At 37.6% G+C, this 23598-nt stretch overlaps 1 protein-coding gene across 2 annotated transcripts in view; it reads right to left on the bottom strand.

The window, feature by feature from the left end:
- Positions 1-15224: 15224 nt before the first annotated feature.
- The window catches only part of WDR36 (WD repeat domain 36), a 38677-nt gene continuing 30303 nt past the window's right edge, over positions 15225-23598 (bottom strand). For both annotated transcript variants that reach the window (XM_037167060.2, XM_037167061.2), the window contains 7 exons: positions 22916-23023; positions 21584-21681; positions 21043-21188; positions 18555-18674; positions 18291-18372; positions 16749-16936; positions 15225-15434 (listed from right to left, as the gene is read on the bottom strand). In XM_037167060.2, coding sequence (XP_037022955.2) covers positions 15279-15434; positions 16749-16936; positions 18291-18372; positions 18555-18674; positions 21043-21188; positions 21584-21681; positions 22916-23023 — 898 coding nt within the window. In that variant the 3' untranslated portion in view covers positions 15225-15278. The remainder of the gene's footprint in view (positions 15435-16748; positions 16937-18290; positions 18373-18554; positions 18675-21042; positions 21189-21583; positions 21682-22915; positions 23024-23598) is intronic.

Below are 23598 nucleotides of genomic sequence, written 5' to 3'. Positions count from 1 at the left end.
GGTAGAATTGATACAGGGTGCAGCCAGGGGGGCCCCCCCAAAAAAGATTTGGAATGGTGTCCAGAATTCAAAGTGTATAGAAATATTGGAGAGACATATAAGATGTCCTCACTGCCCCCCCCCCCAGGGGGAAGGGATGAATGGAGCCAGGCCATTGAGAGCTATTTTGCATAGCAACAGTTTTGCAGCTTACCTCTGGAATAGTTATTTAACATATCTATAACCTTTACCTGGTTTCATAGATATGTTAAATAGCAGTGGCCAAGTTTGGAGCCGGGGAGAAGGGAGTAGCTGGGACTCAAGATGGGATCTATGAGCTGCTCTCCTGAGTGAGGAGGGCTTGGACTCAGGATGTAACTAAGGGCTGCGCCCCTGAGTGGAAGGGCCGCTGTGTGGGAGCTTGGAAAAGACTGGCTCCAGGACATGAAGGGTTCCTGCTTGGGCAAATGAGAGAGAGCCACGCGGTTTCAGCAGAGTGAGGACCCCCTGTTGGTGGGGTGAAAGAGGGAGCCACGTGGTTTTGGCGGAGTGTGGACCCCCTCTTTCCCAGGTGAAAGGGAAAAACCACGCAGCTTTGCCAGAATGGAGATCCCTGCAGCCAGGTGAAGAAGACAGCCACATGCTTTTGGTGGAGTGCGGACTCCTGCAGCTTTGGTAGAAGAGGCCCACGCGGCTTTGGGGTGCCCCCTTTGGCCGCGGGGCCTGAAAAGCAACAGAGACTTTGACTGGAACTGGGTACAAAGGACTCTTGCCAGTGGACTATGAGAGGGTACCACAGTACTTTGGATTAACTCGAGATCCTGCACGGTGACACAGCTGACGGTGCCAGCGGCCTGCAACACAGACGTGTGCTCTTTTCCTGATTTACGGTACCCGGAGTTGGGACAGAGGGAGAAGGGAGCGCTGTGTGGGTGTAGGTGTACAACCTAAAGGACTTTGATATTTTAGTGGTGGCATTAGGCCTGAATAGCATTAAATAAACATTTTGTTTCCTTTTCACAAATCTCTGGCATTAAGAGATGTGTTTCCAATTGGCGGCGGACAGAAGGGCCCAGTAGATTTTAGTATTTTGGTTTTTGGGAGGGGCCCCTGTTGTACAGCAGTTTTGGGCATCCCTAGGTGGGCCAAATATTGTATTGCCCCTCCCTCGGACCACCTCCTCTTGTTCGGTAACAGGAACATATTTCTCACACGCAAAATTCAGAAAATGGGGCACATGCAATGGGCCCATTATGGTTGTCACATATGGGCAAATAGGAAGTGATGTACATGCAGCACACAGATGTATAGTAGTCCCCCTTTCCCATAATTTTGCTTTCCATTAGCTGCAGTAAACCACGGTCTGAAAATATTAAATAGAAAATTCCAGAAATAAACAATTCATAAGTTTTAAATTGCATGCAGTTCTGAATACTCACTTATTCCATCATGTAGACTGTGGGTCATCTCACGGCATCACAAGAAGGCTGAGAACAAATACGAGATATTTTGAGAGAAGGACCACATTCATGCACTTTCATTACAGTATATCGTTATCATTGTTCTCTTTTATTATTAGTTATTGTTGTTAATCTCTTACTGTGCCTAATTTATCAATTAAACTTTATGATATGTATGTATAGGAAAAATATAGTATATGTGGCAGACAATTCTCTGTGGGGTGGGCTCAGCACCACCCCAACCGCGCCCCCCCCCCCCCCCCACCCCCGTGGCAAACATTTACTGCAAAATCACTTCCTAAAATCCATGCTAAACCTTCCTAGGACTAGTGTAACCGGTCCAACCACTTTCCCCTTTTCACTTGCAAATATCTCTCTTCTGTGATGTAATTAGCCGCACTGGCTCCTTTGTTTTCTGTAAAAGGTAACCACCTCCAGCAACCTGTGCATAGTAAATGAGGACCATCAGGTGATGTGCCGAGAAATCCAGTAAAGGCCAGTCACCACAAAGGCCGCAGCTTTTGCTCCCCTTGAGAGAAAAGCCATGCTGTCCCTTTCCCTCCACCGGACTCAGTAGTCTGTGTGAATGTCTCATTTCATCCATAATGACTCAGACACTGTGGGCTGGTGTCCGCATCAAGTATATATAGGGTTTGGCGCTCTCTGTGGTTTCGGGCATCCACTGGGGTGCCTGAAACACACCCCCACAGATAAGGGGCTACTGTACTGAAAACTGCACAGTTCCGTTTTAAGAGCCAGAGGCAGCCTGCTGGGGAGTGTTTGAGATCAACACTACCTGAGACCATTTGTTGAATAGCCAGTGGGTCCTGGCACAATTCCATGGAAAATTAATGAATTACTTTACATGAAAACAAACGAAATGATAAAGTGCAAAAAATACAGTTTCTCAAAAAGGTAAGGTAGATTATTTTAGACAATCCCCTACGGCCCTGAGGACATAGATGTCCTCTCCTCCCCCATGAAAGCACTTGAGCGATGAGCCACCCAGATACGCATCACAAGGAGGTGCCCAAGAGACAGGCAATCATCATGGGCGATGAGAAAAGGTGTTTTTGTGGGTGCAGCATTTTCCATGAGCCCTGGCGACCTACACAGTTTTTAAACCCTCATTTTAAAACAGAAAGGACCCCAGAGCTTCCATCAGGCCTGCCCATGGGCGAGGCTTATTCCAGAAGCAATGTTTTCTCCTTTTATATTTGGAAATTGGCAGGGAGGGTGTCCTAGGTGGAGCAAAGAGCATAAGCAAAACCACAAAGTGGGAAAGCTATGGGTACATGGGGAGAATTTCAAGTAAGCAGCAGAACTGGCTAAAGGTTAGCATGTACTCAAGAAAGGAACAGGCTAAGTATGGTTATATTGTGGAATACGAAGAAATAGGCCAAGTATTGTGCTGTATTCTGGGTTTGAGCGGCAGCTCAGGGACTGGAATGTTGGCCAGGTGGAGGCAGGGAGTCACGGATACACGCAAGAGCAAGCAGGAGGATGTGCGCCCGGGGCTGTCTTTCCTCATCGTCTCTTCCCCTTCCTGTTTCCCTGCTATTCCTCCACTTCATCACTTCCTATTCATCTTCTATAATTAATGGTCGAGGCGTTTATAGTTAAGGAGGTCAGGTATGAAATGATTTAAAGCCATCACCACTCGTTGTGAAGAGCAAGTTGTGGCCTGGGAGCAGATTAAAGCCTTAAACTTGGGGAAATTCTGGAGCCCCAAACTCCTTTTTACGGGATACTAACTATAACTGATGTCAGTTTTCCACAGCCAACAGCTTTCTGGCCACAGCTGTTTTTGAAGGAAGGAGAAAGAAGAAGTATATTTTTAAGTTCCTATAATAAGTTTAAGGAGAAAAACAGGGAGTACTCTATGTTTTATATTATTTACATTTGTTTTCTTCAGAATTCACTTAAAGTGTCACACTAGTTGTTCCTGGAAAGTAATGCCACACACTTTCTCTAACATATGTCATTTCTCTTTCTGTCACTTCTTCTTTAATGAAAAGTAAAATTTATCGATATGGCTTTACCTTTAAAGGCAAACATTTATTTTCCTGAATGTAGTATGTTTTAATGCTATTAACATCGAATGGCTTTTTATCCCATATACACCCCTGGAAAATGTGCTGAAAACCTCCCTAGAATATTCTTTGTAACATTAGGTCATTTAACATTTTTTGGATAAAAGAACAAGATAGAACCAGCTCTGTTTGTCATCCCTTGGTTGAAATGTCTTTTGATTCTTAAATTTAATGAGGTGCTACTATTGGCAGATGAGATGCTGATAAGACTGACTCATCAGTACTTTGCCCACACATCCTGGGCTAGACCTGAGATTGCCCTATATTCTTGCAGAATGAGCATTGGACTCCAGGAATCAGCAGAGGGCACTCTGATGCAGCCATGGTGTGGCAATGCCATCTGGGTGTATGCATGTGTCCAACGCATCGAGAAGTAAACAGTACGTGTGTAATTTTTATATGTCAGTTATAACCTCAATACATATATTTCATACAATAATTTGAGGAGTGACTAGGCTCATACTGAGTCAGCAGAGTGAGGACCTGAGAAGGTGGAACAGGTGAGAACAACCAGACCACGTTGTACCAGCCCTGAAGCTGGAGGAAGCCTGGAATTTAGGCTGCTGTCAAAAAGCAAATAGATACAGAGGAGCAGGATCAGACCTTGTCACAAAGTCACCTTTATCTTTAAATCTTACCTGCTAGATTCTCTGCTAAGCACCATATTATTATCAATTCCAGAAGTGTTGTATATCACTCTAGAAGTGTTATGGATCACACTTGTAGCTACTCAAAGAGATGGTGAGCCATGCTCACAAGGAAGAAAAAGCTTTGCACTATTTAGACCATTTTTCCCTCCTTTAAATCCATGCACTTCCATTCCTACTACAATATTTTACTATTGTTAAATTACACACCAAATTTCTTTCATTTAAATCATATTTAACCTATACCTCAGTAAAAACAGTCTCTAATAGACAATGAATGGTGTAAGGGTTTTTGTTTCTTGGTTGGTGTTATGAACCAACACATAGTGTCCACTGCCAGTGTAACAGCAATGTGTGCCATGTCTTCCTTTTAATGACCTCATGTTTGATGATGTCCATTACTCTCCTTCCCCAGCTCTGGGGGGTAAATCATGCTGGGTCTAAATTAAGCACTTCTCTTTACTGGTGATTGGCCAAATGGTAGTTATGTGAACCAGTTCTGCCCAGTGACATGTAGGAGAAGTCTGTTTGGGACGGTAGTTGGGAATGTTTCCAATGGCCAAATAATTTTGCCTCTCACCCTGCCCCTGCTTGGGAAGGTTTAATGAGGCCTGATGTCTATTGCTCTTGGCAGCCGTCTTAAGACCACACAATGACAGACGTGGGGAACTTGGTCTCTGTCATAAAAATGAAGCAGAGAAAGTAGGGAAAACCCCCTACATCCTTCACAGCATCACTGAAAGCTGAACCAGTGTGAGCAACCAACTGCCCACTTCTAGACTTTTTGATGTACATTAAAAAGTAAGTCTTGATAATTTGTTGAAATCATGATTAGTTGGGATTTTCTGTTACTTAATCCCGAAATCATTTATAACTGATAGAAAACTGTTTCAGTCAGGTAAGAGGGAAGAGGGTATGTTTTTATTTGTATGAAAGTTAGTATTTTATTGTTGTTGCTGCTATTGTTACTGCTGTGAAGTTTAAGTATAGAAAGGCATGTGTTGGATAGCCAAGGAGACAACTGTGGGGATGTCTGTCCTACTTTCTTTTTGTTTACTCCAAATACCTTATGAACACTCTCTATTTTTGGAGAGTTTCCCACTCAAAGTCCCTGCATCATAGAACCCACAGCTTCACTCTCTTGGCCTCCCTTGTGACTCGAGTTCAGGCATGAGCCTTAGATTGTTCCAACTGGAGGCACTCACAGGACAATATGGTTGCAAAGCATTGCTGCAGAGGAGATGCCGTGGAGAATGTGCTCCATTGAGGGTGGTGGTCAAGACCCCCAGCCTTCAGAGCACTAGGGACACCCAGCACTAGGGCCACGATCAGCTATGCAATCAGCTTTGAGTAATGTAGAGGTGGTTCTCAGTGAAGCAGCCCATAAAAGATCTGGAAAGATTTCCTAATGCTCATAAATTTACTTTCTGCTGAAAAGAGCTGAAACTAATTCCAAACACCCAGACTGATATATTTCATTGTATTAACAATTTAGACACATGATTTATTGCTTCATTGTCTTAAGCCAAAATTTGCCTTCAGGTCCTAACTGAACTCATAGACATCTAATCCCAACTATACCTGAGGTTGAATGGAATAGCAAAACCTGACAGCTGCCCCGGCCCCACTGGCTTTCTCAGAGAATCTCAAAATCACTTTGATTCATATTCCATATCTTGGCACGTCCAATTTTAAGGCACTTTTGGAGATGAACATAGGGTATTGCATAGTAAATGCTGGTGAGGCTTCGTATTTCCTTAACCTATCAGTTAGGTAGGCATCCTCAGCATTTTGGTCTGAGCACTCCTTCACTGTTCAAAATTATCAGTGACCCTACCAAACTCTGGTTATATAGAAAATACCAGTTGATATTTTCTGCATTTGAAGTACTGAGATCAAATAATCAAATGATTTCTTAGCTTTATTATGCAAGTGGTTTTTCATAATATTCTGCTGACCCTCTGAAAGGATTTCAGGGGCCCCCAGGAAACACTGGATTGCTCTATGAAAACTGTGAAATCAGGTCTTTACTGAACACTTGTTGTAGGCACAACGTTTGGACACTATGGTAAATTTGGAAGTGCAGTTGAGGGCAAGAGTACAGGAGGAAGCAAAGCCACAGGAATGAGATGGTTACATTGGCAGAAGAGGAAACCAACTGGGCTGAGCCCTTGGAAGGTCTAGGAAAACAGTGAGACAACTTGCCCATGTAATCTAAATTTATTGTAAGTGCCTCTGGGCAATGCTATCTGTTCAGGGGTTATGCTACATAAGACCTATGAGAAAAAAAGTCTTTTGTTCCAAAAAAGAATAACAGCTTTGGGAGAATTAATATTTTTTAAAGATAAACTTGGTTTCAAGTGATACAAGGTGTGGTATACTTGGTAAGTGACTGTCAGGTCCCAGCAGGAAAAAGAATGGTGATTTCCTTCTTTGAGCTCTGGTAAAGAGTAAAGAGATAAGCTAATTGAGACTATGTCTCTGCCATTTAGTTTATGTGGAACCAAGTGGATTATTTCTGTTTATTGTTAAAGAAGAGTGAAACTCTCCACCCCAGTGTTCCTCATGCTTTCTGGGAAACTTCAGGCACATACCACACCATTTAAGTGAGGATCTCTTCTGTTAAGAACTGCCCTTCCCACCACTTCCTGGAGGAGCTCCAGGCTCAGCCAAGTACCAGGTGACTCATGGCCACTTCATGGGCCTCATGCCTCCCAGCTCACTTCAGCATAGTGCAGAGAGGAGACATGACCTGGAAACCATCCTCTCCTCTCAAAGAGAAAATGCTAGGGACTCACATACAAGTATGTGTTATTAGGTCAAGTGAAACCTACAGACTGCTGGGAAGGTTCAGTGGTTCAAGCCATAAACACAGTTGTAGCTTTTATGGGTCACCTCCCAGGAGGAACGAAACTCTGGGCAACCATGTAGGATATATGTACATAATAAGATGTATGTACATATGGATGGTGATAAATATATGCATTTTATTTTAAAAGATCATGAAGACTAAAAGCTTAAAGTAAAATAGGGTAAATAACAACTCAATACAAAAAGCACTAGGAATGTAAACACATCAATGCCCAGAATCAAGAGTTGTTAACATTTTGTCCTATTTTGTCTAATTAAAAAAAAAATTTTTTTTGCCATTGAATAATGCAGAAAGGTTAGTTTCCTTTGCACTTAGTTCACGGACCATCTCCAGAGGTAACAATCCGTATGTACATAGCCACTCCTGACTTTCCACTGCTCTTTTCATTTCCCCTTGGTTTCTGAATTGTCTGTCTGCACACCCCACTCACTCTCCATTCACCTCTTTCAAGATCCATGGTAGTTGTCCTCTACTCCATGCTGTTCTGCCTTCTTCCCACATGGCCCATCTCCTAGAGCTGGGTGTCAGGCACCTTGTCTCATTTGCATCAGTATCTGCCACATCTTGTAGAACCCCACACAGGACACTGACTGAAGCACTGAGAAAGGGAATGGGGTGGGTTGAGAGAAGCACACGGGTCCCCACATACATCTGGCATTTCCTCACCCATTGTAGTCCCTGCTCATGTGTTGCCCTTCCCCTTACCTCCTCATCACCCCAGCAATAGGCATAAGACACCCAACCTATCCCTTGCCAGCACTTTTCCATTGGGTGAGACTGTGTTAGCTGTGCCAACACGTAACACTGGCACTCAGCCCCTTGGGGAGTGGCCCTCAGCTCCCTAAACTACATCTGACAAACATGGCAAGGCTAATACCTCGCCTTTTCTTCACCAAATCTAGTGAAAAATCTGGACTTTTCTTCACCATATAATACCAACCTGTTTCCTTCAGAGAGTGGGAGAGGTGGTGCCTTCAGAAAAAAAGAGTAGGGATTTTTTCTCCTTATTTTATCTCTTCACATGCGTTACTTTTCTACACTATAATCAAATCCTGTTAAAACATGAATGACAGCAAAACAGCACACAGGCATTTTGTCACGTTGTACTTTCCTCCGTGCAGGTGTGTACATGTACATGTAGAAAGCTACTTGAGACCTTCCGTCCACACGCACACACTCTCACATGCTCACACTTAGGGCACATGCGCTCTGCACTTAAAAACAAGGGGGGACACTCTGGAAGTCATTCTTTTTGCAAGTGTGAAGGCTTAGAAACAATTTCTTTTTGTCTTTGCTCTAAAGAAGAGCAAAAGCAAAGAGGCCAGGCAAAAAATACTTAAGAATGATTTGCTAAAATTAAGCTCCACAAGGACCAGAAATCCTTGTATGTTTTGTTTTCTGAACTATTTCAAGAGCATGAAACAGCATCTGAGATGGATTAAGTGCCTAGTATCTGAAAAGAAGAGTAAGTCAATGAACAAATGATGCTGAGTGCAACACAGTGGTAGATCGGCATGCCGTCACCTTTTGGCGTACTTTGCGAAGAGACCCAGTCTACATGGTAAGGTGAGCCCAGGTTGGGCTCATCAGCCACGTATTCGCCCACTGGACTTGCACAATATTTACCCTAGAGAGCAGGGTGCGGTCAGGAGTGAGGAAACAGGAACGAGAGTAATGGGACAGAGGCAAGATCGGAAAGTTAGATGGGGAAAAAGAGCCAAAATAAAGAAGTTGTAAAGACTGGAACTTAGTCAGAGAGTGGAAAAATTTTAATGGTAGAAAAAAAATGCTGATTTGAAAGGTCCATTCCTAGCCATAATAACAAATAAATGATATTGCTAAGAATTGTTAGGATTTATGACATTCTTATTTTTCTAAGATTATTTATTTATTTATTTATTTATTTATTTTTAGAAGGGAGGGTGAAAGAGAGGGAGGGAAACATCAATGTGTGGTTGCCTCTCGTGTGTCCCCTATTGGAGTCCTGGCCCACAACCGGGGCATGTGCCCTGACTGGGAATCAAACTGGCAACCCTTTGGTTTGCAGGCCGGCCCTCCACCACTGAGTCACAGCAGCCAGGGCTCATTCTCATTTTTTTCAGTGAACATTACATCATTGTTATCTATACACCTGTGTATAGATAAAAAAGTAGATAAATTACTTTTTAAAAATGTAGATAAAAACTACTGAACATTTTATATGCTTCTTTAGTCATTTAGTAGAATTTAGCTGGAATTAGAAATTAGCATAATTGGAAGTGGAAATTCAGCATACCATAGTAGACAAAAGAAAATACCTACAGAACTTGTTACTTTATAAAACTGATTAAATTTCATCATAAGCCCTCATGCTGCTGGATTTGGGGGGAAGGATGCAAAATTACCTAATAAAATTTCTCAGTCTTTTCCCCATTAGCTTAGGCTATTGGGAAAAAAAGGGGAGGGATTTACAGGAACAAATAGGAAGGACACAGGGACGAGAACTAAGGGGGGTGGAAATGGGAGGGAGGTGGGGAGCACGGGGCGGGGGGGGCTGGGATGGGAGAAATAGACAAAAAACTGTACTTGAAAAATAACTAAATACAATTATTAATAAATTTTAAAAACATTAGTGAAAATGTGTGTTGAAATTTTCGACTAAGCTGGTTTCTTTCATCTCAGCGGTTCAGTCCCCTCCCTCTTCCTTTCCAAGATGCCATGTGGGAAAAGGAAAAGCCTTCTGTGTTGCCAGACCTCCCCCTCCAACTCCTTCCACTCAATGCCAACCCCACCATGTGCCTTAAGTCTCAGCCAGCTTTCCCACTGGATCCTGGGCTAGGGTGCCGCTGCCACTCTGCTGCAGGGTCCCTGCTCACTCCGCCACGGTGGCTCCGCGGCCAGCCTCAGACACTGTGCTTTCAGCTCTCTCCTTTGTTCCCTTCGGGAAGATGGAAACTTCCAGAGCTCTCCAAACATCATTTAATCATGGAAAACTGGGAGCTGTCACTGGCCTCTCCCTCCACCTAAATGTTACCATGCAGTCACCCCTCCACTATGGCCCAAAGTTTAAGGAGGCTCATTAGGAGTCTATTTCAGGATTAAAAAAAAAAACGATAATCACTTTCTCATTAGTTTAGGGGGGAAATAGGTAAATTCAGAGCCGCTGGCAGCTGAATTGCCTCAAATTTTGATTAAGTATATCCTGGCACAAATAAAATTCTGGCACACAGTAGGTTTTCAGTAAGTATATGAAGAATCAGGGAATGAGAGATCTTGACTGAACACTTACCCAATAAAGAGGAGAGCAAAAGGGGGAGATGGACAAACTGACTGATGCCGAGGAACCCCTGGATCTGGCAGTGGGTAAAGTCAGTCTCTATCCCCGACTTTGCACTCACACATTTGAGTTGAGCTTCTGTCATTTTCAACTGAGTAATAAAAAGGCACAACCATAACAACTTACACTAATAGATGTGAAATCTGTATAAGTCATGATTTATAAGAAATATAGTTATAAGTAATTTCTTGAGAAGAGATAGAAAACCATTTAGTTTAGTAACCACAGAAAAAAGTCAAATAGGCAAAATCACCATATAATAAAGACTTTATGCATGACTTTTTTTCCCCATTGGGGAAAAACCCCAATTGGATTAGACAATTAGACAATCCAATGGGGAAAATCCCCATTGGATTAGACAAATGTAAAAAAATATCAAGGACAACAGATAACGCCACGAAGCAGACAGATGCACCAGTTTCGCCTTCTCACAAACAGTTCTATCCCGGGAATAAAAATGATTCAATAATAGGAATCTGAATAAAATTTACTGAATTGTACCAATTAAAGAAAATTTTGATCTTTCAACATATGCAGAGGAATCTCTTGATAAAATTCTATACTTACCTCTAGTTTAAAGAGTAGTAAGTTAATAATAGATAGAACATAACAAGGGTATATACTGGAAATTCAGAGCATACATTGTCCTTAATAGTGGGACATTAAAAATATTTCCACTGAAATCAGCCAAATATTTCTGCTAAGCACTGCTACTACCCAACATTCTGTGCCTGATCATAGCTAAAGCAATCCTGACAATTAAATAAGACGCTGAATAGAAAAATGAAGCCTTACAATTGCAAAAGGGGGGATTCTCTTAGATTTTCTAAGACTAGATGGAAACTTCCACAGTGTAGTAATAAACCAGCATTTTAAAAATTAAATTGCTCTTACCAGGACAGCAATAACTAATTGTAAAATATATTTTAAAAGGCTCTATTTCAGTATAGAAACAAAACTATAATCCCAGAAATAAATCTGTCAGAAATGTGATGAAAAAAGAAGTCTTAAGGAAATAAAAGAAGCCCACAGAAGATCTGGTGTAATGAAGACATACATTGTTCTTGAAGAGAACTGCCATTGCAATTCTCTCCAAATCAATACTGTAAGTTCAGTGTAACCACTCTCAAGACTTCAAGAGGATATGCTCTCCAACAGCTGAGAAACTTTAAAAACTCATTATGTTTTACCCCCACCAAATCTGTAAACGTGTCAGAAAACTATAATCAAAGCAATGCATTAGAGATATTAAATACCTCAATTAAAGAATTTAGCACATAATAAAACAAGTTTCAAATCAGTGAGTAAAGAATGGACTTTGGTAAATAGTTTTGGACATTTGAATAAAAGTACCTCTGTATGTAACGCTTCACAAAAATCAATTCCAGATGAAGACTAGGTGCATACATAAATGTCTTAGAAAAAATACAGAATATATGCTTTATATTTTGAAATAAAGGTCATAAAATTTTTATCAATTTGACCATGTATAAGTATAAAACATCTATAAAGACATTATAAAATTAAAGACAAGCAACTAAGAGAAAATATTAACAGACATCAAAGACTAATTTCTAAACTATACGAAAAACCCCTAACATATGAGATAAAAGACAAGCCATCTGATAGAAAAATCAGCAGTGTAAAAAATAAATCCCATGGGAAATGCAGAAATGGTCTAAAATAAACATGTAAAGATGCCCATTACTTCATCAGATTTTTAAATTATGATACATTTTTACCCATTAGATTAATAAAAAACCTTAAAAGTCTAGTATCAAATGTCCTTAGTGATAGGGGGAACAGTAGTCATTCATTGATGAGGAGAAACTATAAATTGTTAATAGCTATTTTAGAAGCCAACTGAAGTCTCTCTTTAAAACTGCCTAACTCTGGGCCAACCATTCAAAAACTAAGCATATTTTATGCTACTGAGAAGTCTTTTTTTCAATTACAGCTTACATTCAGTATTACTTTGTATTAGTTTTAGATGTACAACATAGCAGTGAGACAATCCTGTACTGTACAGAGGGTTCCCCCACTATGGCCCCACCTGGCCCCACACACAGTTATTACCGTATTACAGACTGTATTACCTATGCCGTAATTCATATTTCTGACTGTTCTGTAACTACCAACTCGTACTTCTTAACCCCTTCACCTTTTTCATCCAGTCCCCCAATACTCCTTTCCTCTGTCAGCTTTCAGTCTATTTTCTCTATCTATGAGCATGTTTCTATTTTATTTATTTTGTTCTTTGGATTCCACATATAAAAAAATCATATGGTATTTGTCTTTCTCTGACTTATTTCACCTAGCATGTCCTCTAGGTCCATCCATGCTGTCATAAAAGGTAAGATTTAATTTCTTTTTATGGCTGAGTAGTATTCCATTGTGTTTATGTACCCAGAGAAATCTCTATATGCGAAGAGACATACAGGATAACATTCTTTCAGCATTGTTTGTAATTGGCAAAAGAAAGAAAAAGGAATCTAACCTAAGTTTCCATTACAGGCTATACAGGTTGTGAATATGATAACAGATTAGATTATTATAATGAAGTAAAAGAAACCAAGTAGAAAAGTTGCCAAATGATATATATGTAAATTTATGTAAAAAACAAAACTATACATTTTCTTTCCTGTGGCTATATATAACATCTACATGCATTCATAGAAAAGGTCTAGATGAAAGTTAACTTGCTTCTAGGGAAGATATTGATATTGAAAGTCACTGTCAAAAACACACTTGTTTCTGATGTCTTCACAAGTATACTACATTTATAATTTGAATTTTAAAGAAAAAGCAGCATGCAAAGACTGATATTATTTTAAGAAAAAACATACACACAAATTTTCCTTTGTATTTCTTTCCTCCTCCCTTTCTTGATGGCAAACACACAGGTATGGTTCTGGAAAATTACCTAAAAATGAGGCTGTAACTAAATAAAACAGTACCTCCGATAAAAACAAAACATTCCATTTCTGTGTTCTTGTTTGAAAAAGAGAAAAAATTCAGTTCAAGATTTATAAAAGCAATACTATTTCAGTTTAGAGCTCTTACTATTGTTTCAGTCTTTCATAATCTTCACATGGTATGTGCTTATATAGGAATTTTGCCACATTTTTAACTATAGTTTTGGGGGCAGAGGGAAATAGTTTCTCAAATTAGAACTTAAGTCATTATTAACATTTTGGTCAGTGGCTCTACATTTATAGACATTTCTAAAAGAAAAACAACACAGCGCAAAACCAGATTGGCTTATTCCTTTAGCAGTTTACTATTCTACTTTATACACTTAACCAAAACACTCAACACTGAAAACCACCTGTGAGGACTGTTCCTTCTGGAGATTATTCTCTAAAATCTTCTCCTGAGAATGATAATGGCATTCACATATGACCAGGTGAACTTTATGAACGACACTACCTTTGAGTATATAAACTAAACATTGTTTTTAGAGCACCGTGCTTTTGAGAACTGCTTATTTTTAATTCACGTATTGGTAAGTTTTGCCAACAGGGAAAGAAAATAAAGATGAGAAAAGAGGAACTGCCAAAGCGATCTGGTTTCACAATGGTGATGAGAGGAAAGTATACTCAGCAGTTGCCAAAAAAGATCATCTGTTAGGAAGAAAAGCCTTTGAAGAAATAAACTCAATGAATTTGGAAATTCCCTCATCTATCCTGAGTATCTGTTCAACTGTCTCCTGTAGCAATTTGCTTCTCACATTCCTTAGAAAGGTTACAGTGCTTGTTAGTCTAGTTTGTTCGTTAGATTCCAGATGAGTGAAATCATATGGTATTTGTTTTTCTCTGACTTATTTCACTTAGCATTATGTTCTCCAGGTCCATGCAAGCTGTCGCAAAGTGTTAATTTTTTTTTTATGGCTGAGCAGTATTCCATTGTGTAAATGTCCCATAGTTGTTTCATCCACTCATCTACTGACAGACATTTGGGCTGCTTCCATATCTTGGTGATTGTAAATAATGCTGCAATGAACATAGGAGTGTTTATGTTCTTTTGAATTAGTTTTTTGGGTCTCTGGATACATTCCCAGAAGTGGAATTGCTGAGTCATAAGGCAGTTCCATTTTTAACTTTTTGAGGTATTTCCATACTGCCTTCCACAGTGGCTGCAGCAATTTACATTCCCGCCAAGAGTGCAAAAGGGTGCCCCTTTTTCCAGAGACAGAGCAGGCTGACAGCTCTGGGGGTAGAAGTGTGTGAGGAGGTGGAAGGATGAAGCAAAAGGGAAAAAGGACTCATGGACACGGACGACCGTGTGTGGTGACTGCAGGAAGGGGGATGAATGGCAATGGAAAAATACAATAAAAATAAATGTTAAAAAAAGGCTACAATGGAGAGAGGACTAGGGCAGTGTTAGAAAATCTGAGGCTGACTAGAACAGCTTCCTTTTCTGCATTACAAGAGGGCTGCACTGATGTCCGATACACCTCCCAGGTCCAAGGGTCTGTAATCCATGTGTTCAGCAAAGGCTACCAAGAAAGAAAACACCTTTTCACTTTATATCACAAAGGTGCTTCTTTAACTGTATTATATATTTGTTTTATCTTCAACACAAGCAGTATTTTACACAAAACATTCGGCATCTCTTATATGCAACAAATGCTCAAAAAACATGAGCTTGTGGTAACAATTCAAAAAAAGTCATACATAAATAACTGATGTGAAGAGACTCAGAAAATAAATCATGTCAGTAGATTCTTTAAGTCTTTAAAATGAAAGGCTGGTATAATTTTATTTAAGAAAATAGTTTTCTTTTAAGTGGAAAAGGACAGACTAGTTAGTACTGCTAGCAATTATTTTCTTTCACAATGAAACTTGAAAAACAAAGTATGAGTTAAAGTGAATCCATTTAATATAAAAGTCCTTGATTTATAAAAGTCACTTAAATTGATAACAAAGCACTTTTTATATAATTTAAAACACACATGCTTTGATTGAAGAGTGATTGTAAATGAATCCAGTTTTCTTCCACCTGTGATGACAACTTTGTCATTTCTTCTACAAGTTTTGGCTCTGAAGGAAGGATTTTAAGGTGCAGCTGAAAAAAAAAGATAGATATTTAAGACAATTAAAACTTTGTTTATTCTAGATTCAACCTTTTTACTGAGAAACATCAGAAGATGTCATTATGAATATTTTTTTCTTAAATGTGGTTTATTACCACCTCCCATTTTCCTCTCCTCCATCAAACTTTTCTCATTACGAATCCCTTTAAGGTGCTGTCACCCCCGAGCAAAGTGGTCAGCCCTTCCCCCCACTCAGGGAAAGTCCTGAAACAGATCCAGGAACAAGGACACGGATCTAATACCAAGTCCCAATCTCTGTGCTTAAGTTTCTCTTTTCGTTGTAACCCATTGGTAATCTTTGCTTTTTCTAAAGATTTAAGTAAATTTATATTCAGAAACTAAACTTGGTAAATTTGGAAGAATGTAGAAACAATTAATGGCATTTCTATTTTTTTCATCCATATGCTACCATCTAAATATCTACTTTTTAAATAATTTTAAATAATCAGCCCTAGTTGGTGGTCGCAGTAGTGTCCTGTAAACCTGTAAAGGGTCATGGGTTTGATTCTAGGTCAGGGCACATGCCTAGGCTGTGGGTTCATTCACTGGCTGGAGAACATACAAGAGGCAATGGATCAATGTTCCTCTCTCACATCCGTATCTCTCTCCCTCTCTCCCTTCCTTCCCCCTTCTCTAAAATTAATAAGCAAGTGCTTGGATGAGGATAAAAAAACAAATCAAGTGAAAAGATTTTATATATTAATGACAGATAAAGAATCATATCTGCTATCACTGAAAATTAGCATCATGCACCTTCTTAAATACACTGTACTCTGAAAGATGCATGAGTTCTCCACTATATTAGTCATAAAAGCAATTCTGTTATTTCCAAATTACTTGAAATCCTTCAACAAAGACAAAAGTAAATATTTTAACTTCAGCAGTAGGAGGGAAAAAAAGAAGTATAAAACCTAACTTTCTGTTTATGATCACAGAAAAGCAGCCACAGTGTACCTACTTAAAAGCTAGTAACTTAGTATATTGAATCACACAGATGACAGAAAGTCTGAGTTGGAGCAAATTTGTGCTGAGTAAAAAAAAACAAAAAAAACCCCCTGCAGTCTAGCTGTCCAATGAGGTAGCCACCAGGCACAGCTGACTGTTTAAATTTAATTAAATTTCTATAAAATAAAAAACTCAGTCTCTGAGTTGCAGTAGCCACATGAGACAAATGGTTGCTATGTTGGACAGTACAGACAGAGCATATTTCCATCTTGCAGAAAGTGCTGTCAGACATTACTCTGGAGGAAGGAAAACGCTAAAGTACTGTCTTATATTGGACTCACCTTCAGAAACAATGCTAGGTATGCCTGGGCTAACTCAAAATCACGCTTTGTGTCTAACATCGTTCCGATCATTTTTAGGAAACTCTGCATAACTTCCACAGACCCGCCACACTCGGGAGACAAGCTGCGCAGCTCCGTTTCAATTCCTGATGGGCCTAGTTCTTTCAGAAGGTTAAGAGCAGCTTCATCTGTATTAAGTTTTAAAAATAATCCAGTTATTACCTATAATCAGTTCAGTTAGGAAACTACAGTTTTCATTTCATATCCCAAGCAACACATATAAATTGTACAGGAAATTCTTTCTGTGGGTTAATATTTTCCTATTAAGTGAAATAACCCCTAAATTAAATAAAACTGGGCAAATGATAAGAGTAATACAATCAATAAGTACTAAAAGCACTACTCTTTTTTTACATTTTCAGTAATTTAAGGTTTTTCCTGCTGTTAAGGCTATTAAAGGAAATCTAATTAATGCCTTACAACATATACTTTTAAGATGTTCACAAATAAATCAGAACAAATCTAAACATAAGAAGACTATAAAACATAGCAAATTATTTGTTATAAAATATAACAAATTATCAATAATAGTTACAAATGGAAATAGAATGAGGTGGGGGAAATTATTTAACTTTATTCTTACCCATCCCAAATCTACTTCTTTTCCAGGGGTAAAACACTCATTTCATATGCATCCTATAAATAGGTATTCTATGCATTTACAACTATTTTATTGTGAGGCATCTGATGTTACAATGGCAATAAGTACGCTTTTAGCTTTTTAAAAAGGAACACTACCAATGACAAAAGTGCAGTAAATTTCTGTCCTTCAGTTATACTAAACACTAGTGCTTTCTTCCTTCTTTGGCGCCCCTGCTTCCCATAAATAAAACAAGTTACTCCTTTTATGATCCCATAATTCTTTAGTCGTCTACAATGGTCCAACGGTGCCATTTTCTGACTTTGCCAATGTGTACTCGAGGAATTTTTGGTACAAAAACAAAAACATTTGCATCAGAAAACAAAAGAATAAATCAAACAAGAGAGTAACTGTGATTTTGTTAATTGCTTACAGCTCTTATCATTATTAGCTGCTACAGACTATAGCTTTCAAAATTTAAATCTATTATTAACAAACTCAATAAATTTAAAATTATATTTTAATGAGATAATTTGGGAATACCTGAAATCACTGAAAACAACAAGTCTCTGCTATATTCCCAAATGTACTGCAAACTGTTTTTGTAAATAAAAACAAAAATTTGAAAAAAGCAAAATCTAATTTTCCATAAAGTATAAAATATTTTCAAAAGATTATTCTAATATCAATTATCATCTGAATTTAGTGTCACTGATTTAATATAGCAAAAATGAATATAAAAGACTAAATTTCTTCAGAATAAAACCAAAGTTTCAACCTTTTTAGTTTTTATCATCTTCTTTCAGCTACTAAGAAATATGCTGGTATTTCATTAAATTTCTCTTCATATAAAGTAAAATAAGCTGAACATACTTGGTAAAATATTTTATAATTTAACTTACATTTATTATTTACCAGTCCTTCTTCAAGTTTCAAGCAGAAATCTGATTTTTGAGCCAAAATTCCAAGATTTACCACTTTAGACTTGAACAAAAATAAATACACGTTATTCAAAGAACAAAAGAGTAGCCAAAAAAAATGTCTAATATAATTAATAGCTATCATTAGTGTAGTCCATATGTGTAAAACTGTGTCTTGGTAAAGAACCATCAATGCATAATAAAACCCTCCCCCATATAGTTAGAGGGCCCCAAGTTGCGTCTTACCTGTTGGGGATCACTGTTTTGTTCAGGTGCAGCATAACGGGGCACAAGGCCAGGAACTGTTGGTATAAAAAATGGTGCTGTTTTGGGCACTTTGGGAGGTTCCTTTGGTTTATTCTTTTTCTGATTAAGAGAAAATGAGAAAAAGGAAAAACTAGCAAGTAATTATCTAGCCAACAGTTTCTAATATTTAATTTGCAATCGATTTATTTAAAAATAAAGTCCAAAAGGTAACGGAAAAATGAAAATTTTCCAAATTAAAATGCCAAAATAAAATCCATCAATCAACATCAGAGATATCTTTAAAGTGGGCTTCCCCAGGCAAACCTCCAGGACCCTTGCTGACAAGGCAGAAGAAAAACAACAGGGTTCGGGAGAAGCCCTAAGAAAAACAACTCATTTTCCTGAAACATGAATATTTATATGAATATTTAGGTGAAGAAATAATAATCAAGCATTTTTGAACTTCTTTAATATTAAAATACAACTTTTTTAATAAAATGGTCTAGAAAGCAAAATTGATATAAATACTCAACAATTTCTCAAATTAAAATTTGGAGCCAGCAGTAAACTCTACCATTAGAAGTAATTAGATGACTTTTTTTTTGTGAAACATATCCCTAATTCTTCTAGTTTGTTGAAAAATTTTCCTTAGTACTTTGTATTCATAAGAACCAGAGAACATTACTGCTTGTTTATAAAATGATGTTAGTAAAAATTTAATCAGTAAAATTTAAAATTATAGACATGATTTAGTCTTAATGATGGTGTTACTATACATCACTATCTCAGGAGAACTTGATAAAGAGCCTTTCTATGGTAAACTGCCTGATAAAGGAGTCTCACAATTTCACCTTACAATATTCCTCTTCCATCCCTTTCCATTCCATTCCATTCCTAGTAGCTTTGTAACCCTAGAGATTTCTTTCTGAAAGAAAGCCAGGGATACTGGTGGCCTTGTGGAGGAACAGGATAAAAGTTACTACCTGAAAACAGGTACTGCTAAATGATAGGTTAAACACAGCCCTTCTTTGGACAACGGAGACTAATAAAAGTCCCAGTTACCCTTCAAACTCACTGTTCTGGAGTTAGAAGGGAGACAATACCTGAGTTGTAAATAGAAATAAAAATAAAAATAGACTTTGGAGGCATTCCACAGTGCTATGGAAATTACCAATTTCCTAAGGAAAATAAAAGTAGAAAAATTTCCCACAGAACAAATATAAAAACTTTTTTTATTCAATAGGAAATAAAAATATTAGAGATGTAAGCATTTATCTTATAAAATTATTCACTCAGTTTTTTATGCAGAACAAACTATATCTTAGCAAAGAACAGGAGTAGTCCAAAAAGTTAGCTCAATTAATTGGGCATTATTCTGATTGTTCCCTTCACACTCATCTACTTTTACTTTTTCATGCATTGCTTTTAAAGACATTTCACTGAATACTCCCTTGAGCTAACAGATTAAATCAACAACGTGATGGAGACATTTTACAACTGTGCTCCAACACAACATACCTTTATGCTGATGCCCAATCTCTCAAAAAGTGAGCATGAAAAAACAACATGTTTAACTTCTGTGAGGAAATTAACACATGAAAATGTCTCTTTCCTTACTCAAGACACTCATATATTTTGGGGCACTGAATTATTACTCATAAAAATACTTACCACTTTGTCACAGCATCTGTCAGCACTCCTTACCCTTTTCCGTGGCAGCCCACAGTGTGACTTCCCACACACACACCTCCTACGGAATGTGTATGTGCTTCATAAAGCAACACGGAGCATCGTAAGAGGATAACCTCTGAAATTTTCTACTCTAGTTTAATCCTTTCAATTGCTTTTGCTACTCACAAATGAGGGGCCATGATACTCACTTTGAAAACACTAATTTATGCCATATTGTCCATTTTTCATGTGAAATTGTAATTTCTTCAAGTACAAAGGGGCTAGGTTTTTTTCTGTGCCGTTGTCACAGATACATAATACCTAGTTCTTATTAATTTACATGTTTACATCAGCAAGCTCTAAACATTTTCCTATAGCTGACAGAGCAGAGTATGAAATGATAAAGGGTAACTGAAGCTTAATTTTCAAAAGACCAGTGAAAGTCTTTTCGTCTCCAAATGACTAGCAATAGGTATTATACATTACAGTGGCAATATATAATTTTTTTGTTTTAGAAGTTAAGGAACTTTATAGGCTGGAATTATTATAGTAAATTTCTAACAGATCTGTAGTTGCAGGCTATACTCTTGCTATGTTCAAAGGACTGCTGAGTGCTCTCCAAGTTAATACATATATACAAACAGAACTTAACATCACACTGGATTAAACAAAAGTCAACTAAATGGCATTCTCTTTATTACCTTAAGTATTAACTGCTTCCCCTAAAGCTCTCACAGTAGGAGAAGCTATCTCTACTAAAGAACATGCTTCTGGAATGTGTCTTTAGGGACAAATATTAAGTGTACTATAGTATTACCTTAATAACATCAAGATTAAGAAGATTTTTCCACCGTGATTCAGGAAGGAGTGACAGAGTTACCAACTGCTCATTCAACTGTTCTGGGGAATCATATTCTATCATTTCATCGCTTTGTTCTATGGTTTCTTCTGATAATTCTACATCTTAAAAAAGAAATTTTCAGGTTAAAAAAATAGCACAATGATATTTTTATCATGTAAAAGCAATTTAACTCATTCTAAATCTACTAGTATTTCATTACACATTTACTCAATGTAGAACTGTAAACTCTTTCTATTTACTTCATTTCCTCATCTTCTCATACTGACTACAACTCCCATCACTAGACCCAACACACTTCTCTGCTGGTATACTATTAGATATCTTACCAATGCCATATCAATCATATTTTTTAAAAAATATGAAGTCATTCAAAATATTTCACTTCAGTTAAAAAATACTTTGGTTGAATGCATTAAACTCTGCCTTCAGTAGCAATACCTCCCTGTTAGGTTTATGGTATTACACTTCAAAAATCATTTTACTATTTCATGATTACCTTGGCTTTGACAAGTACCAGGAAGCATCACTACTGAAGGAACATAATCTGCGGGAAGTGGCCTTAATGAAACAATGGAATACAGGGAAACATTGGACCTGAGAAATAAAAACATAAGATGTACTTTTAAAACTTATGAATATATTTTGGAAAATCATCAATTACTGGTAAAAAAACAAAACAAAACAAACCTTCCATTACTTCTATAATCTTGAATGTGGCTATAGATTCCAATTGCTTACATGTTTAAAAAAATCTCAAAAATACATAGCATTAATTTGAAAATGCCTGATTAGATGTCATCACATAAACATTATTAATGTGGTACTAAAAAGTATTCATCTGAGAGGTCAGTACTGGATAATACTTTCACAAAGTAACATAACCTCCATATATTTATATCACCTTGACAGTTGTTAACCTTCACTTATGGAAATAACAACCAACTAAAGGAAGGATAGACTCTGAGTTAAGTCAGAGAGAGAATAAGATAACTGGAGCCTTGAGGTGATAAACAATCACAGACTTCCCCTTCCCTAGAGGAGTCCTCTACGCAGCCGTGTTTCTGCTACTTTGACCCTGCACCATGACCCTCAATGACTAATCAAGATGTAGCTTCCTATCTCAAAGTGAGTCAATCAGATTCTGTTTCCCATACATTATTATTCTGGATAGAAAATAAAAATTGGGAATACCAGGTTCTAAGTTATATTAGTAGTGGTACTATAGGCTCTTGCTGCTACTATTCTTCTCTTGTCTTGATTATTCAAGCCTCACAGATTCCAGAAAATACTCCATTTTGTTTATTAAGGTGGCCAGAGTTTATTTCTATTGTATACTGAATTTACTTTAGTATCCTAATAATTTAATTATAAAATTTTATAATTAGAAAGAGAAATATTTTTTTCTCTTTCTCAATAACAACAGTTAAAAGAATTAGACATCTGTACTCAGGATATAGCCAAAAAACTTTTCTAGGCCCAGATGAGGGGCTATTTATCTTGAAGTTTTACATTTCATTACAATGGAGTTGGAAGTTACCATGTAAGTATCTTTATGTGATTTATGAAGAGCAGATTCCAGAATGATTTTAGTCATTCTAAAATGGGTGCTAGCAGCAGGAGGGCTAGGACCTGTCTGGGGACTCTCTTTTTCTAACATTTCAAAATTCATTTACTCTTTCTGCAAACAAAAGCTAAATATGATAACATATAAAAATCAATTATGTGGTTTAGAATATGTACTTGAATAAAGGTATCTCAACCATGTATGTTTGACAGTACCTTCCAGAACTCCTCTTTACCCTGAACAAAACTGTATGAAGGAACTTACCACAGATAAATTCCAAGGTGGTCCACATGGGAGGTGGCCAGAAAGTCTCCAGTAGGGGACATAGTAACATTGAGAGGAGCTGAGTCCAACAAAAAGCTGTCTATAAGGCTACAAAATGATCAAGATGTTAAAGTATTTAAACTCTACAACAGCATTTAATTCACAAAATAAATTTTTGTTAAAAGATTATGAGATAAGAGATGCAGAAAATTTTTGGTTTTGTTTTTTAAAAATCACCAACACCAGAAAGTCATTAATAACAAAGAACTCTGTCAACAAAGTTACTAAGTGAAAATAATCTCTTAGTGAGAATGACCCAGAATATCAAATTGACCAATTAAACATAGAAAGTTTTGGCAGGGAGAATACAGGAGAAAACACGCTTTTTCTGGAATATCATTTTAGTAGACTGACTTGAGTACAATTCTGAAGATGTCACACATTTAATATTTCTAATTTTCAGTATTTCTCTTGCATTTTTGTTATCCCTGTGAAAATAATATAAGACTTAAGCAAAAAGAGAAACTAAAATAAAATGGCTTCAAATAGTAAGAGAATATTAATGAAACTTGAGCAATTCTGTTTTTCATATAGGTAACCATGCTACACATGATTAATATAAAAGAATTCAGTCTATGAAGCATAACCATAAAGCAACATATAACAACTAGTTTCACAGCTTT

This window comes from Artibeus jamaicensis, unplaced genomic scaffold (genome assembly GCF_021234435.1).
Source record: "Artibeus jamaicensis isolate MK-2021 breed Jamaican fruit bat unplaced genomic scaffold, CSHL_Jam_final contig_402, whole genome shotgun sequence".
Classification (NCBI taxonomy): Eukaryota; Metazoa; Chordata; class Mammalia; order Chiroptera; family Phyllostomidae; genus Artibeus; species Artibeus jamaicensis.
Note: the sequence above shows the minus strand (reverse complement) of the source record. Positions and strands in the feature narration are given on the sequence as shown.